Consider the following 23,196-nt stretch of genomic DNA (forward strand, 5'->3'; position numbering starts at 1 on the left):
GGTTGCACAACGTATGTAACTATGCGATTTCAGCACTTGTCCATTTTGCAGTATATGACTTTTCGATGAAAAATATTTTTTTTCAGTACAAGCTTTATTATACAGTGGAAAACGCTGGTACTCCAGTATTGCTTTTGCGGTTGCACAACGTATGTAACTATGCGATTTCAGCACTTGTCCATTTTGCAGTATATGACTTTTCGATAAAAAATATTTTTTTTCAGTACAAGCTTTATTATACAGTGAAAAACGCTGGTACTCCAGTATTGCTTTTGCGGTTGCACAACGTATGTATTTATGCGATTTCAGCACTTGTCCATTTTGCACTACATCACTTTTCGATAAGAAATATTTTTTTTCAGTACAAGCTTTATTATACAGTGGAAAACGCTGGTACTCCACTATTGCTTTTGCGGTTGCACAGCGTATGTAACTCTGCAATTTCAGAACTTATCCATAATGCAGTACATCACTTTTCGACAAAAAATATTTTTTTTCAGTACAAGCTTTATTATACAGTGGAAAACGCTGGTACTCCAGTGTTGCTTTTGCGGTTGCACAACGTATGTAACTATGCGATTTCAGCACTTGTCCATTTTGCAGTATATGACTTTTCGATAAAAAATATTTTTTTTCAGTACAAGCTTTATTATACAGTGGAAAACGCTGGTACTCCAGTATTGCTTTTGCGGTTGCACAACGTATGTAACTATGCGATTTCAGCACTTGTCCATTTTGCAGTATATGACTTTTCGATAAACAATATTTTTTTTCAGTACAAGCTTTATTATACAGTGGAAAACGCTGGTACAGTATTGCTTTTGCGGTTGCACAACGTATGTAACTATGCGATTTCAGCACTTGTCCATTTTGCAGTATATGACTTTTCGATGAAAAATATTTTTTTTCAGTACAAGTTTTATTATACAGTGGAAAACGCTGGTACTCCAGTATTGCTTTTGCGGTTGCACAACGTATGTAACTATGCGATTTCAGCACTTGTCCATTTTGCAGTATATGACTTTTCGATAAAAAATATTTTTTTTCAGTACAAGCTTTATTATACAGTGAAAAACGCTGGTACTCCAGTATTGCTTTTGCGGTTGCACAACGTATGTATTTATGCGATTTCAGCACTTGTCCATTTTGCACTACATCACTTTTCGATAAGAAATATTTTTTTTCAGTACAAGCTTTATTATACAGTGGAAAACGCTGGTACTCCACTATTGCTTTTGCGGTTGCACAGCGTATGTAACTCTGCAATTTCAGAACTTATCCATAATGCAGTACATCACTTTTCGACAAAAAATATTTTTTTTCAGTACAAGCTTTATTATACAGTGGAAAACGCTGGTACTCCAGTGTTGCTTTTGCGGTTGCACAACGTATGTAACTATGCGATTTCAGCACTTGTCCATTTTGCAGTATATGACTTTTCGATAAAAAATATTTTTTTTCAGTACAAGCTTTATTATACAGTGGAAAACGCTGGTACTCCAGTATTGCTTTTGCGGTTGCACAACGTATGTAACTATGCGATTTCAGCACTTGTCCATTTTGCAGTATATGACTTTTCGATAAACAATATTTTTTTTCAGTACAAGCTTTATTATACAGTGGAAAACGCTGGTACTCCAGTATTGCTTTTGCGGTTGCACAACGTATGCAACTGTGCGATTTCAGCACTTGTCCATTTTGCAGTATATGACTTTTCGTGAAAAAATATTTTTTTCAGGACAAGCTTTATTATACAGTGAAAGACGTTGGTACTCCAGCGTTGCTTTTGCGGTTGCACAACGTATGCAACTGTGCGATTTCAGCACTTGTCCATTTTGCAGTATATGACTTTTCGATAAAAAATATTTTTTTTCAGTACAAGCTTTATTATACAGTGGAAAACGCTGAAACTCCAGTATTTCTTTTGCGGTTGCACAGCGTATGTAACTATGCGATTTCAGCACTTGTCTATTTTGCAGTATATGACTTTTCGATAAAAAATATTTTTTTTCAGTACAAGCTTTATTATACAGTGGAAAACGCTGGCACTCCAGTATTGCTTTTGCGGTTGCACAACGTTTGTAACTATGCGATTGCAGCACTTGTCCATTTTGCAGTATATGACTTTTCGATAAAAAATATTTTTTTTCAGTACAAGCTTTATTATACAGTGGAAAACGCTGGTACTCCAGTATTGCTTTTGCGGTTGCACAACGTATGTATTTATGCGATTTCAGTACTTGTCCATTTTGCAGTATATGACTTTTCGATAAACAATATTTTTTTTCAGTACAAGCTTTATTATACAGTGGAAAACGCTGGTACTCCAGTATTGCTTTTGCGGTTGCACAACGTATGTAACTATGCGATTTCAGCACTTGTCCATTTTGCAGTATATGACTTTTCGATAAAAAATATTTGTTTTCAGTACAAGCTTTATTATACAGTGGAAAACGCTGGAACTCCAGTATTTCTTTTGCGGTTGCACAGCGTATGTAACTATGCGATTTCAGCACTTGTCTATTTTGCAGTATATGACTTTTCGATAAAAAATATTTTTTTTCAGTACAAGCTTTATTATACAGTGGAAAACGCTGGTACTCCAGTATTGCTTTTGCGGTTGCACAACGTATGTATTTATGCGATTTCAGCACTTGTCCATTTTGCAGTATATGACTTTTCGATAAACAATATTTTTTTTCAGTACAAGCTTTATTATACAGTGGAAAACGCTGGTACTCCAGTATTGCTTTTGCGGTTGCACAACGTATGTAACTATGCGATTTCAGCACTTGTCCATTTTGCAGTATATGACTTTCCGATAAAAAATATTTTTTTTCAGTACAAGCTTTATTATACAGTGGAAAACGCTGGTACTCCAGTATTGCTTTTGCGGTTGCACAACGTATGTAACTATGCGATTTCAGCACTTGTCCATTTTGCAGTATATGACTTTTCGATAAACAATATTTTTTTTCAGTACAAGCTTTATTATACAGTGGAAAACGCTGGTACTCCAGTATTGCTTTTGCGGTTGCACAACGTATGTAACTATGCGATTTCAGCACTTGTCCATTTTGCAGTATATGACTTTTCGATAAAAAATATTTTTTTTCAGTACAAGCTTTATTATACAGTGGAAAACGCTGATACTCCAGTATTGCTTTTGCGGTTGCACAACGTATGTAACTATGCGATTTCAGCACTTGTCTATTTTGCAGTATATGACTTTTCGATAAAAAATATTTTTTTTCAGTACAAGCTTTATTATACAGTGGAAAACGCTGGCACTCCAGTATTGCTTTTGCGGTTGCACAACGTATGTAACTATGCGATTGCAGCACTTGTCCATTTTGCAGTATATGACTTTTCGATAAAAAATATTTTTTTTCAGTACAAGCTTTATTATACAGTGGAAAACGCTGGTACTCCAGTATTGCTTTTGCGGTTGCACAACGTATGTATTTATGCGATTTCAGCACTTGTCCATTTTGCAGTATATGACTTTTCGATAAACAATATTTTTTTTCAGTACAAGCTTTATTATACAGTGGAAAACGCTGGTACTCCAGTATTGCTTTTGCGGTTGCATAACGTATGTAACTATGCGATTTCAGCACTTGTCCATTTTGCAGTATATGACTTTTCGATAAAAAATATTTTTTTTCAGTACAAGCTTTATTATACAGTGGAAAACGCTGGTACTCCAGTATTGCTTTTGCGGTTGCACAACGTATGTAACTATGCGATTTCAGCACTTGTCCATTTTGCAGTATATGACTTTTCGATAAACAATATTTTTTTTCAGTACAAGCTTTATTATACAGTGGAAAACGCTGGTACTCCAGTATTGCTTTTGCGGTTGCACAACGTATGTAACTATGCGATTTCAGCACTTGTCCATTTTGCAGTATATGACTTTTCGATAAAAAATATTTTTTTTCAGTACAAGCTTTATTATACAGTGGAAAACGCTGGTACTCCAGTATTGCTTTTGCGGTTGCACAACGTATGTAACTATGCGATTTCAGCACTTGTCCATTTTGCAGTATATGACTTTTCGATAAAAAATATTTTTTTTCAGTACAAGCTTTATTATACAGTGGAAAACGCTGGTACTCCAGTATTGCTTTTGCGGTTGCACAACGTATGTAACTATGCGATTTCAGCACTTGTCCATTTTGCAGTATATGACTTTTCGATAAAAAATATTTTTTTTCAGTACAAGCTTTATTATACAGTGGAAAACGCTGGTACTCCAGTATTGCTTTTGCGGTTGCACAACGTATGTATTTATGCGATTTCAGCACTTGTCCATTTTGCACTACATCACTTTTCGATAAGAAATATTTTTTTTCAGTACAAGCTTTATTATACAGTGGAAAACGCTGGTACTCCACTATTGCTTTTGCGGTTGCACAGCGTATGTAACTCTGCAATTTCAGAACTTATGCATTATGCAGTACATCACTTTTCGACAAAAAATATTTTTTTTCAGTACAAGCTTTATTATACAGTGGAAAACGCTGGTACTCCAGTGTTGCTTTTGCGGTTGCACAACGTATGTAACTATGCGATTTCAGCACTTGTCCATTTTGCAGTATATGACTTTTCGATAAAAAATATTTTTTTTCAGTACAAGCGTTTTCCACTGTATAATAAAGCTTGTACTGAAAAAAAATATTTTTTATCGAAAAGTCATGTAGTGCAAAATGGACAAGTGCTGAAATCGCATAGTTACATACGTTGTGCAACCGCAAAAGCAATACTGGAGTACCAGCGTTTTCCACTGTATAATAAAGCTTGTACTGAAAACAAATATTTTTTATCGAAAAGTCATATACTGCAAAATGGACAAGTGCTGAAATCGCATAGTTACATACGTTGTGCAACCGCAAAAGCAATAGTGGAGTACCAGCGTTTTCCACTGTATAATAAAGCTTGTACTGAAAACAAATATTTTTTATCGAAAAGTCATATACTGCAAAATGGACAAGTGCTGAAATCGCATAGTTACATACGTTGCGCAACCGCAAAAGCAATACCGGAGTACCAGCGTTTTCCACTGTATAATAAAGCTTGTACTGAAAAAAAACATTTTTTATCGAAAAGTCATGTAGTGCAAAATGGACAAGTGCTGAAATCGCATAGTTACATACGTTATGCAACCGCAAAAGCAACACTGGAGTACCAGCGTTTTCCACTGTGTAATAAAGCTTGTACTGAAAAAAAATATTTTTTATCGAAAAGTGATGTACTGCATAATGGACAAGTTCTGAAATTGCATAGTTACATACGCTGTGCAACCGCAAAAGCAATAGTGGAGTACCAGCGTTTTCCACTGTATAATAAAGCTTGTACTGAAACAAAATATTTCTTATCGAAAAGTGATGTAGTGCAAAATGGACAAGTGCTGAAATTGCATAGTTACATATGTTGTGCAACCGCAAAAGCAATAGTGGAGTACCAGCGTTTTCCACTGCATAATAAAGCGTGTACTGAAAAAAAATATTTTTTCACGAAAAGTCATATACTGCAAAATGGACAAGTGCTGTAATGGCATAATTACATACGTTGTGCAACCGCAAAAGCAATACTGGAGTGCCAGCGTCTTTCACTGTATAATAAAGCTTGTCCTGAAAAAAAATATATTTTTTTCACGAAATGTCATATACTGCAAAATGGATAAGTGCGAAAATCGCATAGTTACATACGTTGTGCCACCGCAAAAGCAATACCGGAGTACCAGCGTTTTCCACTGTATAATAAAGCTTGTACTGAAAAAAAATATTTTTTATCGAAAAGTCATATACTGCAAAATGGACAAGTGCTGAAATCGCATAGTTACATACGTTGTGCAACCGCAAAAGCAACACTGGAGTACCAGCGTTTTCCACTGTGTAATAAAGCTTGTACTAAAAAAAAATTTTTTTTATCGAAAAATCATATACTGCAAAATGGACATGTGCTGAAATCGCATAGTTACATACTTTGTGCAACCGCAAAAGCAATAGTGGAGTACCAGCGTTTTCCACTGTATAATAAAGCTTGTACTGAAAAAAAATATTTTTTATCGAAAAGTCATATACTGCAAAATGGACAAGTGCTGAAATCGCATAAATACATACGTTGTGCAACCGCAAAAGCAATACTGGAGTACCAGCGTTTTCCACTGTGTAATAAAGCTTGTACTGAAAACAAATATTTTTTATCGAAAAGTCATATACTGCAAAATGGACAAGTGCTGAAATCGCATAGTTACATACGTTGTGCAACCGCAAAAGCAATACCGGAGTACCAGCGTTTTCCACTGTATAATAAAGCTTGTACTGAAAAAAAACATTTTTTATCGAAAAGTCATGTAGTGCAAAATGGACAAGTGCTGAAATCGCATAGTTACATACGTTATGCAACCGCAAAAGCAACACTGGAGTACCAGCGTTTTCCACTGTGTAATAAAGCTTGTACTGAAAAAAAATATTTTTTATCGAAAAGTGATGTACTGCATAATGGACAAGTTCTGAAATTGCATAGTTACATACGCTGTGCAACCGCAAAAGCAATAGTGGAGTACCAGCGTTTTCCACTGTATAATAAAGCTTGTACTGAAACAAAATATTTCTTATCGAAAAGTGATGTAGTGCAAAATGGACAAGTGCTGAAATTGCATAGTTACATATGTTGTGCAACCGCAAAAGCAATAGTGGAGTACCAGCGTTTTCCACTGCATAATAAAGCGTGTACTGTAAAAAAATATTTTTTCACGAAAAGTCATATACTGCAAAATGGACAAGTGCTGTAATGGCATAATTACATACGTTGTGCAACCGCAAAAGCAATACTGGAGTGCCAGCGTCTTTCACTGTATAATAAAGCTTGTCCTGAAAAAAAATATATTTTTTTCACGAAATGTCATATACTGCAAAATGGATAAGTGCGAAAATCGCATAGTTACATACGTTGTGCCACCGCAAAAGCAATACCGGAGTACCAGCGTTTTCCACTGTAGAATAAAGCTTGTACTGAAAAAAAATATTTTTTATCGAAAAGTCATATACTGCAAAATGGACAAGTGCTGAAATCGCATAGTTACATACGTTGTGCAACCGCAAAAGCAACACTGGAGTACCAGCGTTTTCCACTGTGTAATAAAGCTTGTACTGAAAAAAAATATTTTTTATCGAAAAATCATATGCTGCAAAATGGACATGTGCTGAAATCGCATAGTTACATACTTTGTGCAACCGCAAAAGCAATAGTGGAGTACCAGCGTTTTCCACTGTATAATAAAGCTTGTACTGAAAAAAAATATTTTTTATCGAAAAGTCATATACTGCAAAATGGACAAGTGCTGAAATCGCATAAATACATACGTTGTGCAACCGCAAAAGCAATACTGGAGTACCAGCGTTTTCCACTGTGTAATAAAGCTTGTACTGAAAAAAAAAATTTTTTACCGAAAAGTCATGTAGTGCAAAATGGACAAGTGCTGAAATCGCATAGTTACATACGTTGTGTAACCGCAAAAGCAACACTGGAGTACCAGCGTTTTCCACTGTATAATAAAGCTTGTACTGAAAAAAAATATTTTTTGTCGAAAAGTGATGTACTGCATAATGGATAAGTTCTGAAATTGCAGAGTTACATACGCTGTGTGTAACGTCCGTTGAACGCGCCCCGGTTCTTGGCGCGGAACGTCACACGAGGCGGAATTCCCGCAGTTGAAACGCGTGTCTTTAATGGGCATCAAACTCGCTCGCTCACTCAGTTGATGTTATTTTGTTATCAAATGTGCAGTACGCACTCGTACGCAAGATGGAATGTATTTGAAATGTAGACGTTACAGACGTCTGGAGGAGACGAAAGACACGTAGCACACCCTTGGAACACGGTTTCTACACAGAAGGCAATGTGTCAAACAAATACACTTCACGTAGATAATTACAGCATAAGGCTCACCAACTATTTGGGAACCGGGAAACTCTGGACCACAAAGACGGTCGAAGCAGTTACTGTCGCACACCTAAACGAAACAGGCAGCATAAACTACAATGCGCCACTATGACGTAACACACACAATGCTTACCGATAACTTTGGGCGACAGAAGATTGAATACCACACGCTTCACGTGTGTACAAATGCAAGAGAGACACTGCGAGTACAAAGACAGCGTCAACACCGTGTGTAAACTTAATCACTTTAACAAGGGCAGCTATACTGTTCAGCGAACTGACTTCTAAGTCATCGCAGTTAAATTAGCCAAAATTACAATTTACACATTTCGGTCATTCGGTACTTCAGTCGTTTCACACATATGTACAAATAGACTCACCAGAAAATGCTCGCTCGCAACACAAAAAACCTTTTGCAAGAATGAAATGACGTAGCACTGTGCTGCACAGTTGTCGGACACAAAAAGGACGAAACCACGTTGCGTTGTCACTTAAAACCTGGTCTCTTATTATTGCGTCACAGACCGTATGATATTGCAACACACATTAGTGTAGAGAAAAATGCGCATTGATAGAAATCGGCAATTACTGGCAAACAAGATGTAACATACCCCCCCACAATGTACGAATCCAAGGAGTACATTTCAACACAACACACAAACATCGGACAGTAATTGCGAACACAGTTCACCCGCAACTAATCACGCATCGCGTCGTCGCGGCACAATAAGCACAATTTTGCGATTGGGCGTCTTAACGCACCAGTGTGAGTCTTGACGATCACCTGACGCACAACTCCCTTCCGATCAGGAAGTACCTCAATCACACGACCTAGGAGCCACTTGCTCCGGGGCTGGTTGTCGTCCGCCACAAGAACCACGTCATTAACCATAAAATTGGAATGTCCACTTGCCCACTTCGATCTGGGCATGAGTGTAGGCAGGTACTCGCGAGACCATCGCCTCCAAAACTGATCGGCCAGGTATTGTACCTGACGCCACCGGTTTCGATGGTAACAGTCCTTCCCCGTGAACAGTCCTGGGGGCATATTCGGCGCTGCACGTTGCAGCAGTAAATGATTGGGAGTAAGGGGCTCCTCATCCTTCGGATCAAACGTCACTGGGACCAAGGGACGGGAGTTTAGGATTGCCTCGACCTCTACCATCAGAGTGCACAATCGCTCATCAGACAACGTCTGCTCCGAGAGCAGGGCGTTGAGAATTTTGCGCACAGAGCGTATCATGCGCTCCCATACCCCACCCATGTGGCTGGCAGTGGGGGGATTAAAGCTCCATGCAATTTCGCGTTGTTGCAGATATTCGTGAATCTGCTGTTGGTTCCACTTCTTCAGTTCTTCGCGCAGGATACGCTCGGCTCCGACGAAATTCGTGCCGTTGTCACTGAAAATCTGGTTTGGACGTCCACGACGACCGATGAACCGTCGAAGGGCTCCAATAAAGGAGTCGGTCGACAATGAATGGGCTATCTCGATATGTGCGGCCCTGGTGGAGAAACAAGTAAAGATGCAACCGTACCTCTTTACCTCACTTCGCCCTTGCTTCACAAGGAAGGGTCCGAAGTAGTCGACACCCACCACTGAAAATGGTGGCTTGTTGGCCTGCAGCCTCGCAGCAGGAAGGTCTGCCACCATCTGCTTCCCCAAGGAACCGTTTCGTCGTCGGCAAGAGAGACACTTGCCCAGCACGCGTCGAACCGCCACACCTCCTTTGACAATCCAGTAGCGTTGTCTAAGGGACGACCAGGTGTGTCCCATTCCAGCATGACCAACCTCATCATGCTGCTGCATTATCACCAGGTCTGTAACTCGATGGTCGTACGGAAGGATGATCGGATGTTTCACGTCGAAGTCGATCAATGCTCGCTCCAACCTTCCGCCAACCCTTAGAATTCCATCAACAAGAATTGGGTTGAGCTTTCCCAAAGCTCTCTTCTTCTTTGGCAAACGAACAGTTCCGTCCTTTGCCTTTGACACTGTAGCAATGACGTCTGGGAAACTGCGCCCCTGCACGTACTTCACGATACCAAGCTCAGCAGCTTTGAGTTCGACGACAGTCAATTGACCAGTCAGCACCCTGTACTTCGACGGAAACCTATTGGCTAGCAACATCGACTTGTATCGGAGAATCCATCCGACAGCCTTCTTTAGCCGATTCCAGGACGAATACTTGGCAATAAGTCGATCCGTTGGAGATTCGTTGGCGACGAGACAAACAGTTTGAGCTTCCTTCTTTATTTGAAGAAACTCGATCGGCACGTTGGACAGGTCGGGGGAAGAGGGCCATGTATCTTCTCTTTCCCAAAGAAACTGGGGTCCACTGAGCCATCGGCTAGATCTTAGAAATTTGTTCACACCAAGTCCACGTGACGCTTCGTCAGCAGGGTTCACCTTTGTGCTTACATGCCTCCACTGATTTGGATGAGATGCCTCTTCAATTTTGGCCAAGCGGTTTGCTACGAACACCGGAAAGCGCTTGTTGCAGTTGCGAATGCTTTGAAGAACGGCAGTCGAGTCTGTCCAGAACACAGATTGGCATCCGACCAGATCCAATTCCTTCCTTGCAAGTTGATCCAACTTAACTGAAACAACGGCGGCCGTCAACTCCAGACGGGGAATCGAACACGTCTTCAGTGGGGCAACACGTGCTTTACCCATCAGAAACGAACAGTGAATGCGTCCTCGCTCATCCACCAGCCTCAGGTATGTCACCGCACCATAAGCTGTGGATGACGCATCTGCGAAATGGTGCAATTCCGTTTTTCGCACCTTACCGAAACTGCTTGGCTTCACGCATCTAGGTAGAACGACATCCTTCAACCGTGGTAGTTGCTGCAACCATTTCCTCCACGTTTCGGAATCCTCATCGGAAAGCACGTCGTCCCAACCAAGTTGTTTCCTGCAGAGGTCTCTTAGCATCGTCTTTGCCACCACGATCACAGGCGCTGCAAAACCGAGAGGATCATACAACGAACTCACCACTGACAGGATGGCTCTTCTGGTAAAAGACTTCGGCTGCTTTACGTCAACGCAGAACCCGAACTCGTCTGAGCAAATGTTCCACCGAACTCCGAGAACTCTCTCGCACGACGATCCATCCAGATTCAGCTCTTTCACCGATTTTGCTCGTTCCTCTTCGCCAATGGACGCGAGAACTCGCTCGCTGTTGCTAACCCACTTGGTCAAACGAAATCCCTTTGTTACATCGTAAATCTACTGTCTCCCCAAATGGTAAATTTCTGTATAAATAGCGCCTCCACGTGGAGAAATTCTCCCCTCGTGTTCGGCAAGTTTGCTGACAACTGTAGTTAGTTTCGTGGGTCTACGAATCTTGTGTCATTTGTTTTGCAGGAAATTTAAGTTAATTATTCTTAACAAGTTAAGTAACCTGTTTTTATTGCTGTGAACATCAAGTCTCACAGTAATTAGTGACCCAGTTGTTTTCGGTAAGTGTTGTTTTATTTGCATGTGTGTTTATGTCAATAACCATTGTCTTGAATTGTCAAACCTGGTTTAAAGTGTACTTTGTTTGTTACTTGCAGTTCGACTTGAATGCTCGTTGAAAAATAACTGTTTAAAGTCCTGGTCAAAACGTTTCGGTAAGAATGTTTTATCTTTGAAACCGGCATTTTTCTATTGTACTTATGGCCCAATATTTCATTTAGAAAACCGTCCGCCTAATCCCGTGAAGTACATCTCGCTAATTGAAGCCAACAAGGGCTTTGTTAATACAATAAACTGTTGGAATTTTGTTGGATATTAGTGGGAAGAAGCCTGTAGTTGGGACCTGGCAGGCGCGTTTTTGAATCTACGTAGAAGCACCAGAGTGGACGTCTGTGCCCACCAGGAGCACTGAAGTAGGCGTTACATTCGAAGTTTTCGAAACGTTTGTAAAACAAACGTTTTTGATTTAAAGTGAAGCTATGCCTGGAAGTGAAGGAGGTCAATCCTTTTCATCACCAATATCTAGGCACCAAGTAGTGCTGAAAAAACATGCAGCACCTTCAATGATCCAACTGAAGCATGACAAAGAATTACTGAATGACTGGTATAAGACTGCTGAAAATGCAATCATGTACAAAGATATTTCATTGGTTAATTCTGTTTCAAAACGTATTGAAGAAGTTTCAACTCGCTTGATAAACACATACTCTAAGCTTTTAGAGTGGGTACCATCAGGTGAAAGGCATGATGACTTTCAACTACAGTTACAGGAAGTCATTCAATGTAAGAAGGAAATGGAAGCAAGAATTGGTCAGTTTCAAACGAATTTCAAAATTCAGGTTGGAGAGAACATTGATGTTAGTTCTTCGTCATTCGTTACATCTCCAGTTGCTGTTCGTACTTTTCCGGCTGTGCAACAGGCCCGAAGTGCGAGGACGAGCTCTTCCAAGTCTACCCATTTTTCAAGAAGCTCTACAAAGACACAGGGAAGTACATCATCCAGTGTAAAGCGGTTGGAAGCAAAGGTTCGTCTTGAAAAGGCTCAAGTGAGATCACGGCATGTTGAGAAAACACAACAAATTGAACATGAAAAACAACAACTTGAACATGAAAAACAAAAACTTGAAGCTCAAAGGCAAACACTAGCAGCACAGTGTGAAATTGAAGAAGCTGAAGCAGAAGTTAAAATTTGGGAGGCAGCTTCTAATGTGTCTCCAGATGATGGGAAAATGAGATCAAATGAAACCGATATTCCAAAACCTTTTCATAATGGTCTTGCTGAAGAAAATGAAGTTCTATTGTTGAAGCCCTGCAAGTCCAAGTACACCTCTCCGCTGGACAAAGCTGACACAGCAAACCCATCTAAAGCAGAAACTGTACAACCTGAAAGTGCTGTTGTGCGTGGAATAATGGCTGCAGTTGGTGATGCAATGTCTACACCAAAAACAGATTCACTGAAATTTCATGGAGAACCAATGGATTATTGGCCATTTATCAGAAGTTTCGAAGCCACTATTGAAAAGAAGGCACCTTCTGATCGAGTAAAGATGAACTATCTAATGAATTATTGCAAAGGAAAAGCTTACTCATTAATTGAGCATTGTACAGTTATGCCACCTGAATTGGGATATGCTCAAGCTCAAAGCATTCTATATGACAATTTCGGAAAACCATACATAGTGTCAAGAGCCTTTGTTCGCCAACTTACAAGTGGTCCAAATCTCAAACCAGATGATTCTGATGGTTTGCAGCAGTTTGCTACTTCACTGCGCAAATGTCTTTTGATTTTGAAAGGCTTGGGAAATTTTAGTGATCTGAACACCACTGACAGGTTGGTTGAGTTGGTATTGAAGTTACCATACAACTCACAGAATTTGTGGAAACGTCGTGCGGCTACTATTCTCCGAGAAAAGGGTGAAGAAGCAAATTTCCAGCATTTAGTGGAGTTTGTTGAAGAAGAAGCAGAGGTTGCCAACACTGTTTTTGCAAAACTGCTGGTACCTCGCAAAAGAGAAGAAAGGAAGCCCCAGGACAAGCCACCCAAGAAGAGTTCTGTTCACACAGTTGTAACCAAGGCGAATAGAGCGCCCACACAGACCAGGTTTACAAAATCAGTTTCGAAGTGCTTGTTCTGCAGCCAAAGTCACTCCTTCGTTGACTGCCCTAGTTTGAAGAAAAAATCTGTTTCAGAAAGAGCCAACTGGTTTCGTGAGAAGTATTTATGTTTCAATTGCCTAAATCCTGGTCACATTGCAAAGCAGTGCAAAGAAGCTGTTACTTGTTCTGTAGAAGGTTGTGGAAGAAAGCACCATGCATTATTGCATTTGCCTACAAGAAGTGCATCAGCTATAAGAAATCCTGATGCAAGAAATGTAAGTTCATCTGTAAGTGATGTGCCTTGTACAGGGAAGGTTTGTTGCAACACATCAAAGAATGGAAGGAGTGCATATATGAGTGTCCTACCTGTAAAGTTTGTTGCCAATGGCAGAGAATTTGAGTCCTATGCCTTTCTTGACATTGGGTCCGATGCTACGTTTTGTCACACAAAGCTAATCGAAAAACTTGGTTTAAAGGGAAAGTTTAAACGCATTCAAATGGATACACTTGGGCGGAGGCCAAAGATGCTAGAAGGAATTGGTGTTGATTTACAAGTGTTATCCATGGATGGCAATGAAGTCATCAACATTGAAGAAGCCATGTCCGTGGATCATATTCCAGTAAGTCCATACTCCTACCCAACTGACGAGGATCTACAGAGCTTGCCTCATCTAAAAGGTCTTGAGATGCCAAAGGTTGACAGTGAGGAAATTATGCTGTTAATTGGTACCGATACACCGTATGCTCATCGCACCTTGGAGATTCGAACTGGAGGGAAAAAGGAGCCATTTGCTGCGAGAACTCCACTGGGGTGGTCGTTGATTGGTCCATCACCAGATAAAGGGTATGTGCAAGCCAATCGAATCAGAACATTGGAACTGGATCAAAGAATACAAAGGTCATGGTACCAAGATTTTTGTGAAGAACCTGGAGATTTGCAATTCCCCACATCTAAGGAAGACAGAAAGGTTTTAAAGTTTATGAAGGAAGAAGTTAAACATGTGGATGGACATTTTGTCCTACCTTTACCCAAGAGGAATAGCGTAAAATTACCTGAAGACAATTTAGTTTCAGCGCAAAAAAGATTGCTGTATTTGCAAAAGCGCTTGCAAAAGGATGACTTCCTTTGCAAAGGATATGTGGAAAGAATTCAAGAGTACATAGACAAAGGATATGCTGAACAGGTGCCAACTGAAGAACTACAAACAAGTGACCCCACGTGGTACCTTCCTCACCATCCAGTTTATCACCCACATAAACCAGACAAAGTCAGAGTCGTCTTTGATTGCGCTGCAACACAAAAAGGTGTGTCCTTAAACGATAGTCTCATGCAGGGTCCTGACCTTGTTAACAGTCTGGTCAGTGTGCTAACCCGCTTCCGAAAGAATCAAATTGCAATTGTTGGTGATGTGGAAGCTATGTTCCACCAAGTTAGAGTAAAGAAGAGCGATTCAAATTTACTGAGGTTTTTATGGTGGCCTGAAGGTGATCTCACAAAGAAGCCAACAGTTCACCGAATGTTAGTCCACATATTTGGAGCCACCTCATCCCCATGTATGGCTACATTCTGTTTGAAGCACACCACTGAGGAATTTGGACATGAGTTTGACAAACATGTGTCTGAAATAGTGAAGCACAATTTTTATGTAGATGATTGTTTAGCATCTGCACCTACTGAAGAGGAAGCAATTAAGACTGTTTTCCAACTTTGTAAATTGCTACAAAGGGGATTTCAAACAGCCAAGCAGTTTTGGACCGGATCCCTGAAACTGAAATAGCAAAATCAATGAAAGATATCAGCCCGAAAGAAAGTGTCAAGGAAAGAGTGCTGGGCGTGTATTGGAATGTATTTGAGGACAAGTTTGGGTTTCGAACAAGAAGCTATATTGACGAACAAAGACTTACCAGAAGAAGACTATTGTCGGTCATTAATTCCCTATATGATCCTCTTGGTTTTGCAGCACCTGTTGTTTTAGTTGCAAAAAGAATCCAGCAAGAAGATATTCAGTTGAAGTTGGGCTGGGATGACACAATCCCAGAATTCCTGTCCGAAAAGTGGAAAAAATGGTGTGGTCAGCTGCCTGAACTTAAGCAGCTTTTATTGCCAAGATGTTTGAACCCACCAGATTTTGGAAGAGTGATTGAACGCCAAATCCACCATTTCTGTGATGCATCTGTAAATGGTTATGGATTTGTTACTTACCTTCGACAAGAGGATGAGAATCATTGTGTATATTGTTCTTTTCTGTGTGGAAAATCTAAGGTCACTCCACCAAAAAGTGAAAGCATTCCCAGATTGGAACTTGTTGCAGCTGTTCTTGCTGTTAAAGCTGACAAGTGGTTACATGAACACTTGGACTATCCTGATTGTAAATCTACATTTTGGACTGACTCAAGTGCTGTTCTTTTTAGCATTTCAAATGAGAGAAAGCGTTTTTCCACATTTGTGGCAAATCGTTTATCAAAAATACATCAGCAAACTACCACATCCCAATGGAGGCATGTAGGAACCAAGCAGAATCCGGCTGATGAAGCATCACGAGGAATTTCAGTGAAGAAGCTGCTTGGATCAAGTTTATGGCTCAAGGGTCCGAGATTTTTACAGAAGCATGAAAGTTCTTGGCCATGTAACCCTGCCCTTAAGGAATGTGTACCAGACGAATTTAAGCCAATTGAAGTAAAAAAGTCAATGGCAACTTGCTGTTCTACAATCAATCCTGTTGACACTTTAATAAACAGGTTTTCGTCATTGTTTAAGTTGAAGAAGGCAGTAGCCTGGATATTGCGGTACAAACTCTACCTGCATTCGAAGAAAACTGTTCAGAAGGGAAAACTGACTGTTGAAGAGATTTTACAGGCAGAGCTGGAATTGGTGAAGTATGTCCAAAGGTCAGCGTTTCCAATTGCATTTGAAGCTCTGTCGAATTTAGGCACAGATCAAAAGGGTCGTCGCTGGTTGAAGAAGTCTAACCAAACGAAGTGCTTAAACAAGTTAAACCCGCAACTGATAAGCGGTGTCCTTCGACTTGGAGGAAGATTGGACAACGCCCCCATTCCTTTTGAATCCAGACATCCCATCATCTTACCAAGTAATCACCATTTGACAAAGCTAATTATTACGCATTACCACGAGCAAGGCGGTCATTCAGGGACTGCACATACATGGACGGCGATCCGCCAGAAGTACTGGATTGTCAAGGGTGGTGCCACTGTCCGTCGTGCTCTCGTTCACTGTATACCTTGCCGCAAACGCAACGTGCCTCGCAGTCAGCAACTGATGGCAGATCTACCACCAGCACGCTTGAAGCCGAACGAGCCACCATTCTCGTACACCGGAATCGATTTTTTCGGTCCGTTTTTAGTGAAGCGCGGCCGTAGCGAAGTAAAGAGATATGGCTGCATTTTTACCTGCATGACGATGCGTGCCGTGCATATCGAAGTTGCCGAAGATTTGTCAACCGACTCGTTCATAAACGCCTTGAGAAGATTTATTGCCCGAAGAGGAAAGCCAGTTGAAATTTATAGCGACAATGGAACGAATTTTGTGGGAGCAGAGCGTGTTTTACGCGAAGCCCTGGAGGAGCTGAACAAGGAGAAGCTGGAAGCTCATCTTCAACAGAAAGGAATAAAATGGGCGTTTAATCCCCCAGCAGCAAGTCACATGGGCGGCATATGGGAGAGATTAATCCGTTCCATACGAAAAATCCTGAACTCGATGCTACACAAGTCCCCGATTATTAGTGAAGATACCCTACGTACGTTGATGGTGGAAGTTGAAAATATACTCAACTCCAGACCGTTGACGCCCGTCACGTTTAGTCCAAGCAACGACGTTCCTTTGACACCCAATCACATTCTGTTACAGAAGCCAAGCCCTATTATGGCACCTGGGCAATTTGACGAAAAGGACAACTACACCCGCCGTCGCTGGCGCCAAGTGCAGTTCTTAGCTGACGAATTTTGGAGACGATGGACCAATGAGTACTTGCCAACCATCGCTTTGCGGCAAAAGTGGCCAGACAGAAGAAAAAATATCGAAGTCGGCGATATTGTTCTCGTTGTTAACGAATCTATGCCCCGTCGAGGCTGGGACCTTGGTCGAGTTATAAATACCTATCCGGACAAACATGGAGTTGTCAGACAAGTCGACGTCAAAACGAAATCAAACATAATCAAAAGGCCAATTGCAAAGTTGTGCCTTGTTTTCGAGGCTAGCGGTTCCCAAGTGCATTCGACAGGCTCCGACAACTAGTCGTCGACTACTAGTATTGAGCGTGGTGCTCTAAATTGAAGGAAGACATGAAGAAATGAACGCTATGCTGTTGAGCTAACACCCACGCATGTTTATTCATACAGACTTTGCTGCAACTAGCCAATTGAAATTGGCAAATTTTTCGTCTCCGTAACTTGTGTGATTTACGATGTTATTTTTGTTTGTGAATTGGAAATGTACTCTTCTGAGCCGTACATTTGTGGGGGAGGATGTTACATCGTAAATCTACTGTCTCCCCAACTGGTAAATTTCTGTATAAATAGCGCCTCCACGTGGAGAAATTCTCCCCTCGTGTTCGGCAAGTTTGCTGACAACTGTAGTTAGTTTCGTGGGTCTACGAATCTTGTGTCATTTGTTTTGCAGGAAATTTAAGTTAATTATTCTTAACAAGTTAAGTAACCTGTTTTTATTGCTGTGAACATCAAGTCTCACAGTAATTAGTGACCCAGTTGTTTTCGGTAAGTGTTGTTTTATTTGCATGTGTGTTTATGTCAATAACCATTGTCTTGAATTGTCAAACCTGGTTTAAAGTGTACTTTGTTTGTTACTTGCAGTTCGACTTGAATGCTCGTTGAAAAATAACTGTTTAAAGTCCTGGTCAAAACGTTTCGGTAAGAATGTTTTATCTTTGAAACCGGCATTTTTCTATTGTACTTATGGCCCAATATTTCATTTAGAAAACCGTCCGCCTAATCCCGTGAAGTACATCTCGCTAATTGAAGCCAACAAGGGCTTTGTTAATACAATAAACTGTTGGAATTTTGTTGGATATTAGTGGGAAGAAGCCTGTAGTTGGGACCTGGCAGGCGCGTTTTTGAATCTACGTAGAAGCACCAGAGTGGACGTCTGTGCCCACCAGGAGCACTGAAGTAGGCGTTACACCCTTCCTATTAAGAAGTGTGCAAATACTCTGGACAAGATTTATAGCGTCTGCTTCAGTTGATACAGACTTCAGACAGTCGTCGACGTAGAAATTCTTCTTTATGGTCTCGACGACCTCACTTGGAAACTTGTTTCGTAAATCATCAGCAGCCTGCTTCAGGCAAAAGCTCGCACATGAGGGGGAGGAAGCTGCCCCGAACAGGTGAACCAGCATCCGGTGTGCCGTGGGCTTCTTCGACATATCGCCTCCGGGCCACCACAGGAATCGAAGTGCGTCGCAATCAGTCGGTTGTACACGTATCTGATGGAACATGGCTTCCACGTCGGCCACGAGAGCCACCTGTCCCATCCGAAATCTTGAAAGGACACCAACCAACGAGTTGGTCATGTCCGGGCCCTGAAGGAGAGCTTCATTCAGCGACTGCCCGCGATACTTGGCGGCGCAGTCAAAAACCACCCGCACCTTTCCTGGCTTGTGCGGATTTGTGACAGGATGATGTGGCAGATACCACACAACGTCTTTGGTCTGTTTCTCATTAGGAATCTCCTCTGCATAGCCTTTAGCTATGTAACCCTGGACCGTCTTGATGTAAGCGTCCCGCAGAAAGCCATCACGCATCAGGCGGCGTTCCAAAGATCTCAGACGGTTTAGTGCCATGTCCCTGTTGTTGCGCAGCGGCTGCGCATTCGGACGCCACGGCAAAGGCAACTCATAATGTCCCTGCTGGAATTTCACACCGTTCTTCATTTTATCTAAAACATACCGGTCTTCACGGGACATAGGCGTTTCTGTGCAGTTGGTATCCTGAAAGTCGGTCTTCCACATTCGCTCTAGCTTATCCTGTAGCGAATCATCGGCAACTTGGGTAAAGTTTGCTGCAAACCAATCGTTTGATTTCTTGCAGACAGGTCCTGCTAAGGCCCATCCAAGTGGAACCCTTAATGCAATAGGCTGCTTCGGTTTTCCCTTCCGTACTTCTTGCACGATAAAGGCTTCTGGCACATCCAAACCAATCAGCAGCAAAGCTTCACTGCAGTCAACACGCGGGAATGACAAATCCTTGATATGAGGCAGTCCGTTCAATTCTATCTTTGTCGGAAACTTGTTGGCGGAAATAGGCAAACAATCAACGGCAAACACTTCCGGGAGTTCCACAGTTGCAGCACCATCAAGCGAAGCAACGGTCAAGCCGACCCTCTTGCCCTCGCGCCTGCGACTGTCTCCGTTGACCCTTTTTAGCGTCACGTTGCTCGGTTCACCTTTCAGCCCAAGTCTTTCAGTTAACCTTTTGTCACGCAAAGTGACACCAGAACCAGTATCCAAAAGAGCGTACGTGTTTACGCACCTTCTGTTAGCACTGATCTTGACGGGAACCATCATCAGATTGACATTCTGGCGACCAGAAGAAGCATGACAGTCCTTTTCACTTGCCGACACAACCGAACAGACAGTCCGTTCCGGTGCCGTTCCCATGACAGGGGAGGATTCGTCTTCTCTCTTCTCCGGTGGATGCAACAAGGTGTGATGAGCTTCGTTGCAGTCCTTCACTGTGCACGCTTTGGGGCTGTTGCACTTTGTAGCAAAATGTCCAAATCGAAAACAGTTGTCACACAGTCTGCGGCGTCGGGTAACGCGCAAGCGATCATGGAACGACCGGGACTTAAATTCCTCGCACTTTGTAAGGCTGTGCCTTCCCGAACAGCACGGACACAGAGGGACTACTGGAACGTTGGAAGGCCCAGCACGGGCCTTGGGCTTAGACTCTTCTTCCTTTACAACAACGTGACTAGAAGCCTTTACATGACCACCTTTACCTTTAGCTTTCTTGGCTTCGTTGCGATGCTCGTCCAACATACGACTAAAGAGCGAATTCGCAATCCGGTCCTCCGTTTCTACGAATTCGACCAGGTGTTCGAATTGGGGTTCACGGCCGGTCGTCCTGACTATTTTCTCAACATGCCGTTTCCAGCTCTCCTGCATCTTGAATGGTAAACGATTTGCCACCGCAATCAGCGTAGGGTAGTTATTCATCTCGGAATGCTCGTCAATGTCTGAAAGTGTAAGTAAACAATCGCGCAGCGACTGCGCCAATTCGCTTAAACCAGCAGCGTCATTTGGTCGTAACTCTTGACCGTTCACAACGCACCTTACACAGGCATGAGCAATTATATGGGACTTGCCATATTGTTGAAATAGCAACTCTCTCGCTTGTCGGTAACCGTTTTCCTTCAGTCTATAGCAGTGCTCAATCAGTTTACGGGCCTTGCCTTCACAATGCTGGATCAAATACGACAATTTGGCTCCATCGTCATCGATACGAGAATCAAAATTGCGAACGAACCGCCAATAGTTCATTGGATTGCCGTCAAATACAATTACTTCAGGCTTGGGTCTGTTAATGTGCTTTACAAGCGATACGATTTCACTACCATGTGCACTTGTTAGCTTAGCAGATGCGGAAGTAGCATTTACATTTGGTAGATCAGAAGAACCTTGTCCTTCACATGAGGGTTTCTTTACAGGCATAGAATTAGACAAGGACCCAGCCGGGGCTACATAGTCAAACACATACCGCCGATCCGAAGGGCTTCGCTGCGACGTGACGGGAGGTGACGTAAACAGGACGCGACGCTGATCCTCGAGCGGCTTCTCTGTGGAGGATACGGATGATTCCCCAGAACCTCTCACCGTCACGTATTCCGTGTTTCCCGACATCTCGTCCCAAACCTTCTCTTCCACCTCGGCGGCCTGCAGTCGATGTTGCAGCCCCAACATTTCCAAGTCATCCTTTCGGCGCTGTTCTTCTTCGGCGTGTTGTCGCGCCAGCTTCTGTCTTTAAGCGGTCTGTTGAACAGCAAGACGCGCGAGCTGTGTTGTTACTTTAACTCGGGCTCTACTACTTGCCGAAGAACTAGAGCGCATACTTCGTCCGCAGGACGATTTGTTGTCTTTCAGACTACCGTCACCGCTTCCACCAGGGCTGGTTACATGCCCAGATAAATCACGACAAGAATGCGAGTTTGCCTCACAAACCCAGTGGGCAACTCGGTCGTCAAATTCAGTTTTGTTTTTCTTTACGCTTGCAAGATCATCGGCAAGCTCGGGATATGCCTTGTAGGCGTCCATCGCATCAATAAAAAGCTGTTCTAAAGTAACCAAGACAGTCTCAAGCACTTGCAAGTTGCGGTGATCCTTCATCAGACACTCAGCGACGATGTATTGTCCACTCAGTCGTCGAAGACGATCAACGACAGCATCAGGAAGTGTCGGTGGAGAAACGCTTGGTTCTGCCATATTGAAAGGCGAACTTGGCAAGGTTGCCTTTACCAAATAGTTAAACTTGCTTTCAACAAACAGTTGAAACTTGCTTTCAACAAACAGTTGAAACTTTCATGTAACGTCCGTTGAACGCGCCCCGGTTCTTGGCGCGGAACGTCACACGAGGCGGAATTCCCGCAGTTGAAACGCGTGTCTTTAATGGGCCTCAAACTCGCTCGCTCACTCAGTTGATGTTATTTTGTTATCAAATGTGCAGTACGCACTCGTACGCAAGATGGAATGTATTTGAAATGTAGACGTTACAGACGTCTGGAGGAGACGAAAGACACGTAGCACACCCTTGGAACACGGTTTCTACACAGAAGGCAATGTGTCAAACAAATACACTTCACGTAGATAATTACAGCATAAGGCTCACCAACTATTTGGGAACCGGGAAACTCTGGACCACAAAGACGGTCGAAGCAGTTACTGTCGCACACCTAAACGAAACAGGCAGCATAAACTACAATGCGCCACTATGACGTAACACACACAATGCTTACCGATAACTTTGGGCGACAGAAGATTGAATACCACACGCTTCACGTGTGTACAAATGCAAGAGAGACACTGCGAGTACAAAGACAGCGTCAACACCGTGTGTAAACTTAATCACTTTAACAAGGGCAGCTATACTGTTCAGCGAACTGACTTCTAAGTCATCGCAGTTAAATTAGCCAAAATTACAATTTACACATTTCGGTCATTCGGTACTTCAGTCGTTTCACACATATGTACAAATAGACTCACCAGAAAATGCTCGCTCGCAACACAAAAAACCTTTTGCAAGAATGAAATGACGTAGCACTGTGCTGCACAGTTGTCGGACACAAAAAGGACGAAACCACGTTGCGTTGTCACTTAAAACCTGGTCTCTTATTATTGCGTCACAGACCGTATGATATTGCAACACACATTAGTGTAGAGAAAAATGCGCATTGATAGAAATCGGCAATTACTGGCAAACAAGATGTAACACTGTGTGTAAGATTTCTGTGCGCGTAACTTTCCATGTGAGAAAATTTCACAACAATAGAAACGTCATAATGCCCCTACCAACTGTATGATGCAAGGCTAGTGCCAGCAGTCTTAATGTTTGCCACGTGTTGAACTTGTCCGCGTGCATTAAACTGTTTTGGTGGTTAAATATCTATTTGAATTGCAGTGAATTGACTTAAGTTGATAACTTAATTAGTGACTGCCTAACGT

At 42.1% G+C, this 23,196-nt stretch overlaps 3 protein-coding genes, 2 long non-coding RNA genes and 1 pseudogene across 5 annotated transcripts; 2 read left to right on the top strand and 4 right to left on the bottom strand.

Moving 5' to 3' along the window:
- Positions 1-7,757: 7,757 nt before the first annotated feature.
- LOC145914716 (uncharacterized) lies at positions 7,758-8,205 on the bottom strand. The gene is made up of 3 exons (XR_014403390.1): positions 8,087-8,205; positions 7,960-8,023; positions 7,758-7,895 (listed from the first exon to the last, which is right to left on the bottom strand). It is a non-coding gene; the product is annotated as an uncharacterized LOC145914716 (long non-coding RNA).
- A 445-nt stretch (positions 8,206-8,650) lies between these two features.
- LOC145914468 (uncharacterized) lies at positions 8,651-10,541 on the bottom strand. The gene has a single exon (XM_083002296.1). It carries the CDS (start codon positions 10,079-10,081, stop codon positions 8,651-8,653), a length of 1,431 nt encoding a protein of 476 aa, XP_082858422.1. The 5' UTR covers positions 10,082-10,541.
- Positions 10,542-10,958: 417 nt separating this feature from the next.
- LOC145914469 (uncharacterized) lies at positions 10,959-15,288 on the top strand. Its single transcript, XM_083002297.1, has 5 exons — positions 10,959-11,176; positions 11,886-12,063; positions 12,134-12,252; positions 12,302-12,438; positions 12,542-15,288. Exons 1-5 carry the CDS (start codon positions 10,959-10,961, stop codon positions 15,286-15,288), a joined length of 3,399 nt encoding a protein of 1,132 aa, XP_082858423.1.
- Positions 15,289-15,296: 8 nt separating this feature from the next.
- Positions 15,297-17,762, top strand: LOC145914470 (uncharacterized). Its single transcript, XM_083002298.1, has one exon. It carries the CDS (start codon positions 15,297-15,299, stop codon positions 17,760-17,762), a length of 2,466 nt encoding a protein of 821 aa, XP_082858424.1.
- Positions 17,763-18,603: 841 nt separating this feature from the next.
- LOC145914471 (uncharacterized) lies at positions 18,604-21,960 on the bottom strand (annotated as a pseudogene).
- Positions 21,961-22,161: 201 nt separating this feature from the next.
- LOC145914715 (uncharacterized) lies at positions 22,162-22,609 on the bottom strand. Its single transcript, XR_014403389.1, has 3 exons — positions 22,491-22,609; positions 22,364-22,427; positions 22,162-22,299 (listed from the first exon to the last, which is right to left on the bottom strand). It is a non-coding gene; the product is annotated as an uncharacterized LOC145914715 (long non-coding RNA).
- Positions 22,610-23,196: the final 587 nt, after the last annotated feature.

Source organism: Ascidia mentula, chromosome 9, assembly GCF_947561715.1.
Source record: "Ascidia mentula chromosome 9, kaAscMent1.1, whole genome shotgun sequence".
Classification (NCBI taxonomy): Eukaryota; Metazoa; Chordata; class Ascidiacea; order Phlebobranchia; family Ascidiidae; genus Ascidia; species Ascidia mentula.

Bases quoted from the DNA above. Each gene is read 5' to 3' on its own strand.
- LOC145914468 (XM_083002296.1), bottom strand. From the start codon at position 10,081: ATGTTGCTAGCCAATAGGTTTCCGTCGAAGTACAGGGTGCTGACTGGT.
- LOC145914469 (XM_083002297.1), top strand. From the start codon at position 10,959: ATGGCTCTTCTGGTAAAAGACTTCGGCTGCTTTACGTCAACGCAGAAC. The intron at 12,253-12,301 runs GTTGGAGAGAAC...TTACATCTCCAG, and splicing joins AAACGAATTTCAAAATTCAG to TTGCTGTTCGTACTTTTCCG. The intron at 12,439-12,541 runs GTTCGTCTTGAA...AAAAACTTGAAG, and splicing joins TAAAGCGGTTGGAAGCAAAG to CTCAAAGGCAAACACTAGCA.
- LOC145914470 (XM_083002298.1), top strand. From the start codon at position 15,297: ATGAAAGATATCAGCCCGAAAGAAAGTGTCAAGGAAAGAGTGCTGGGC.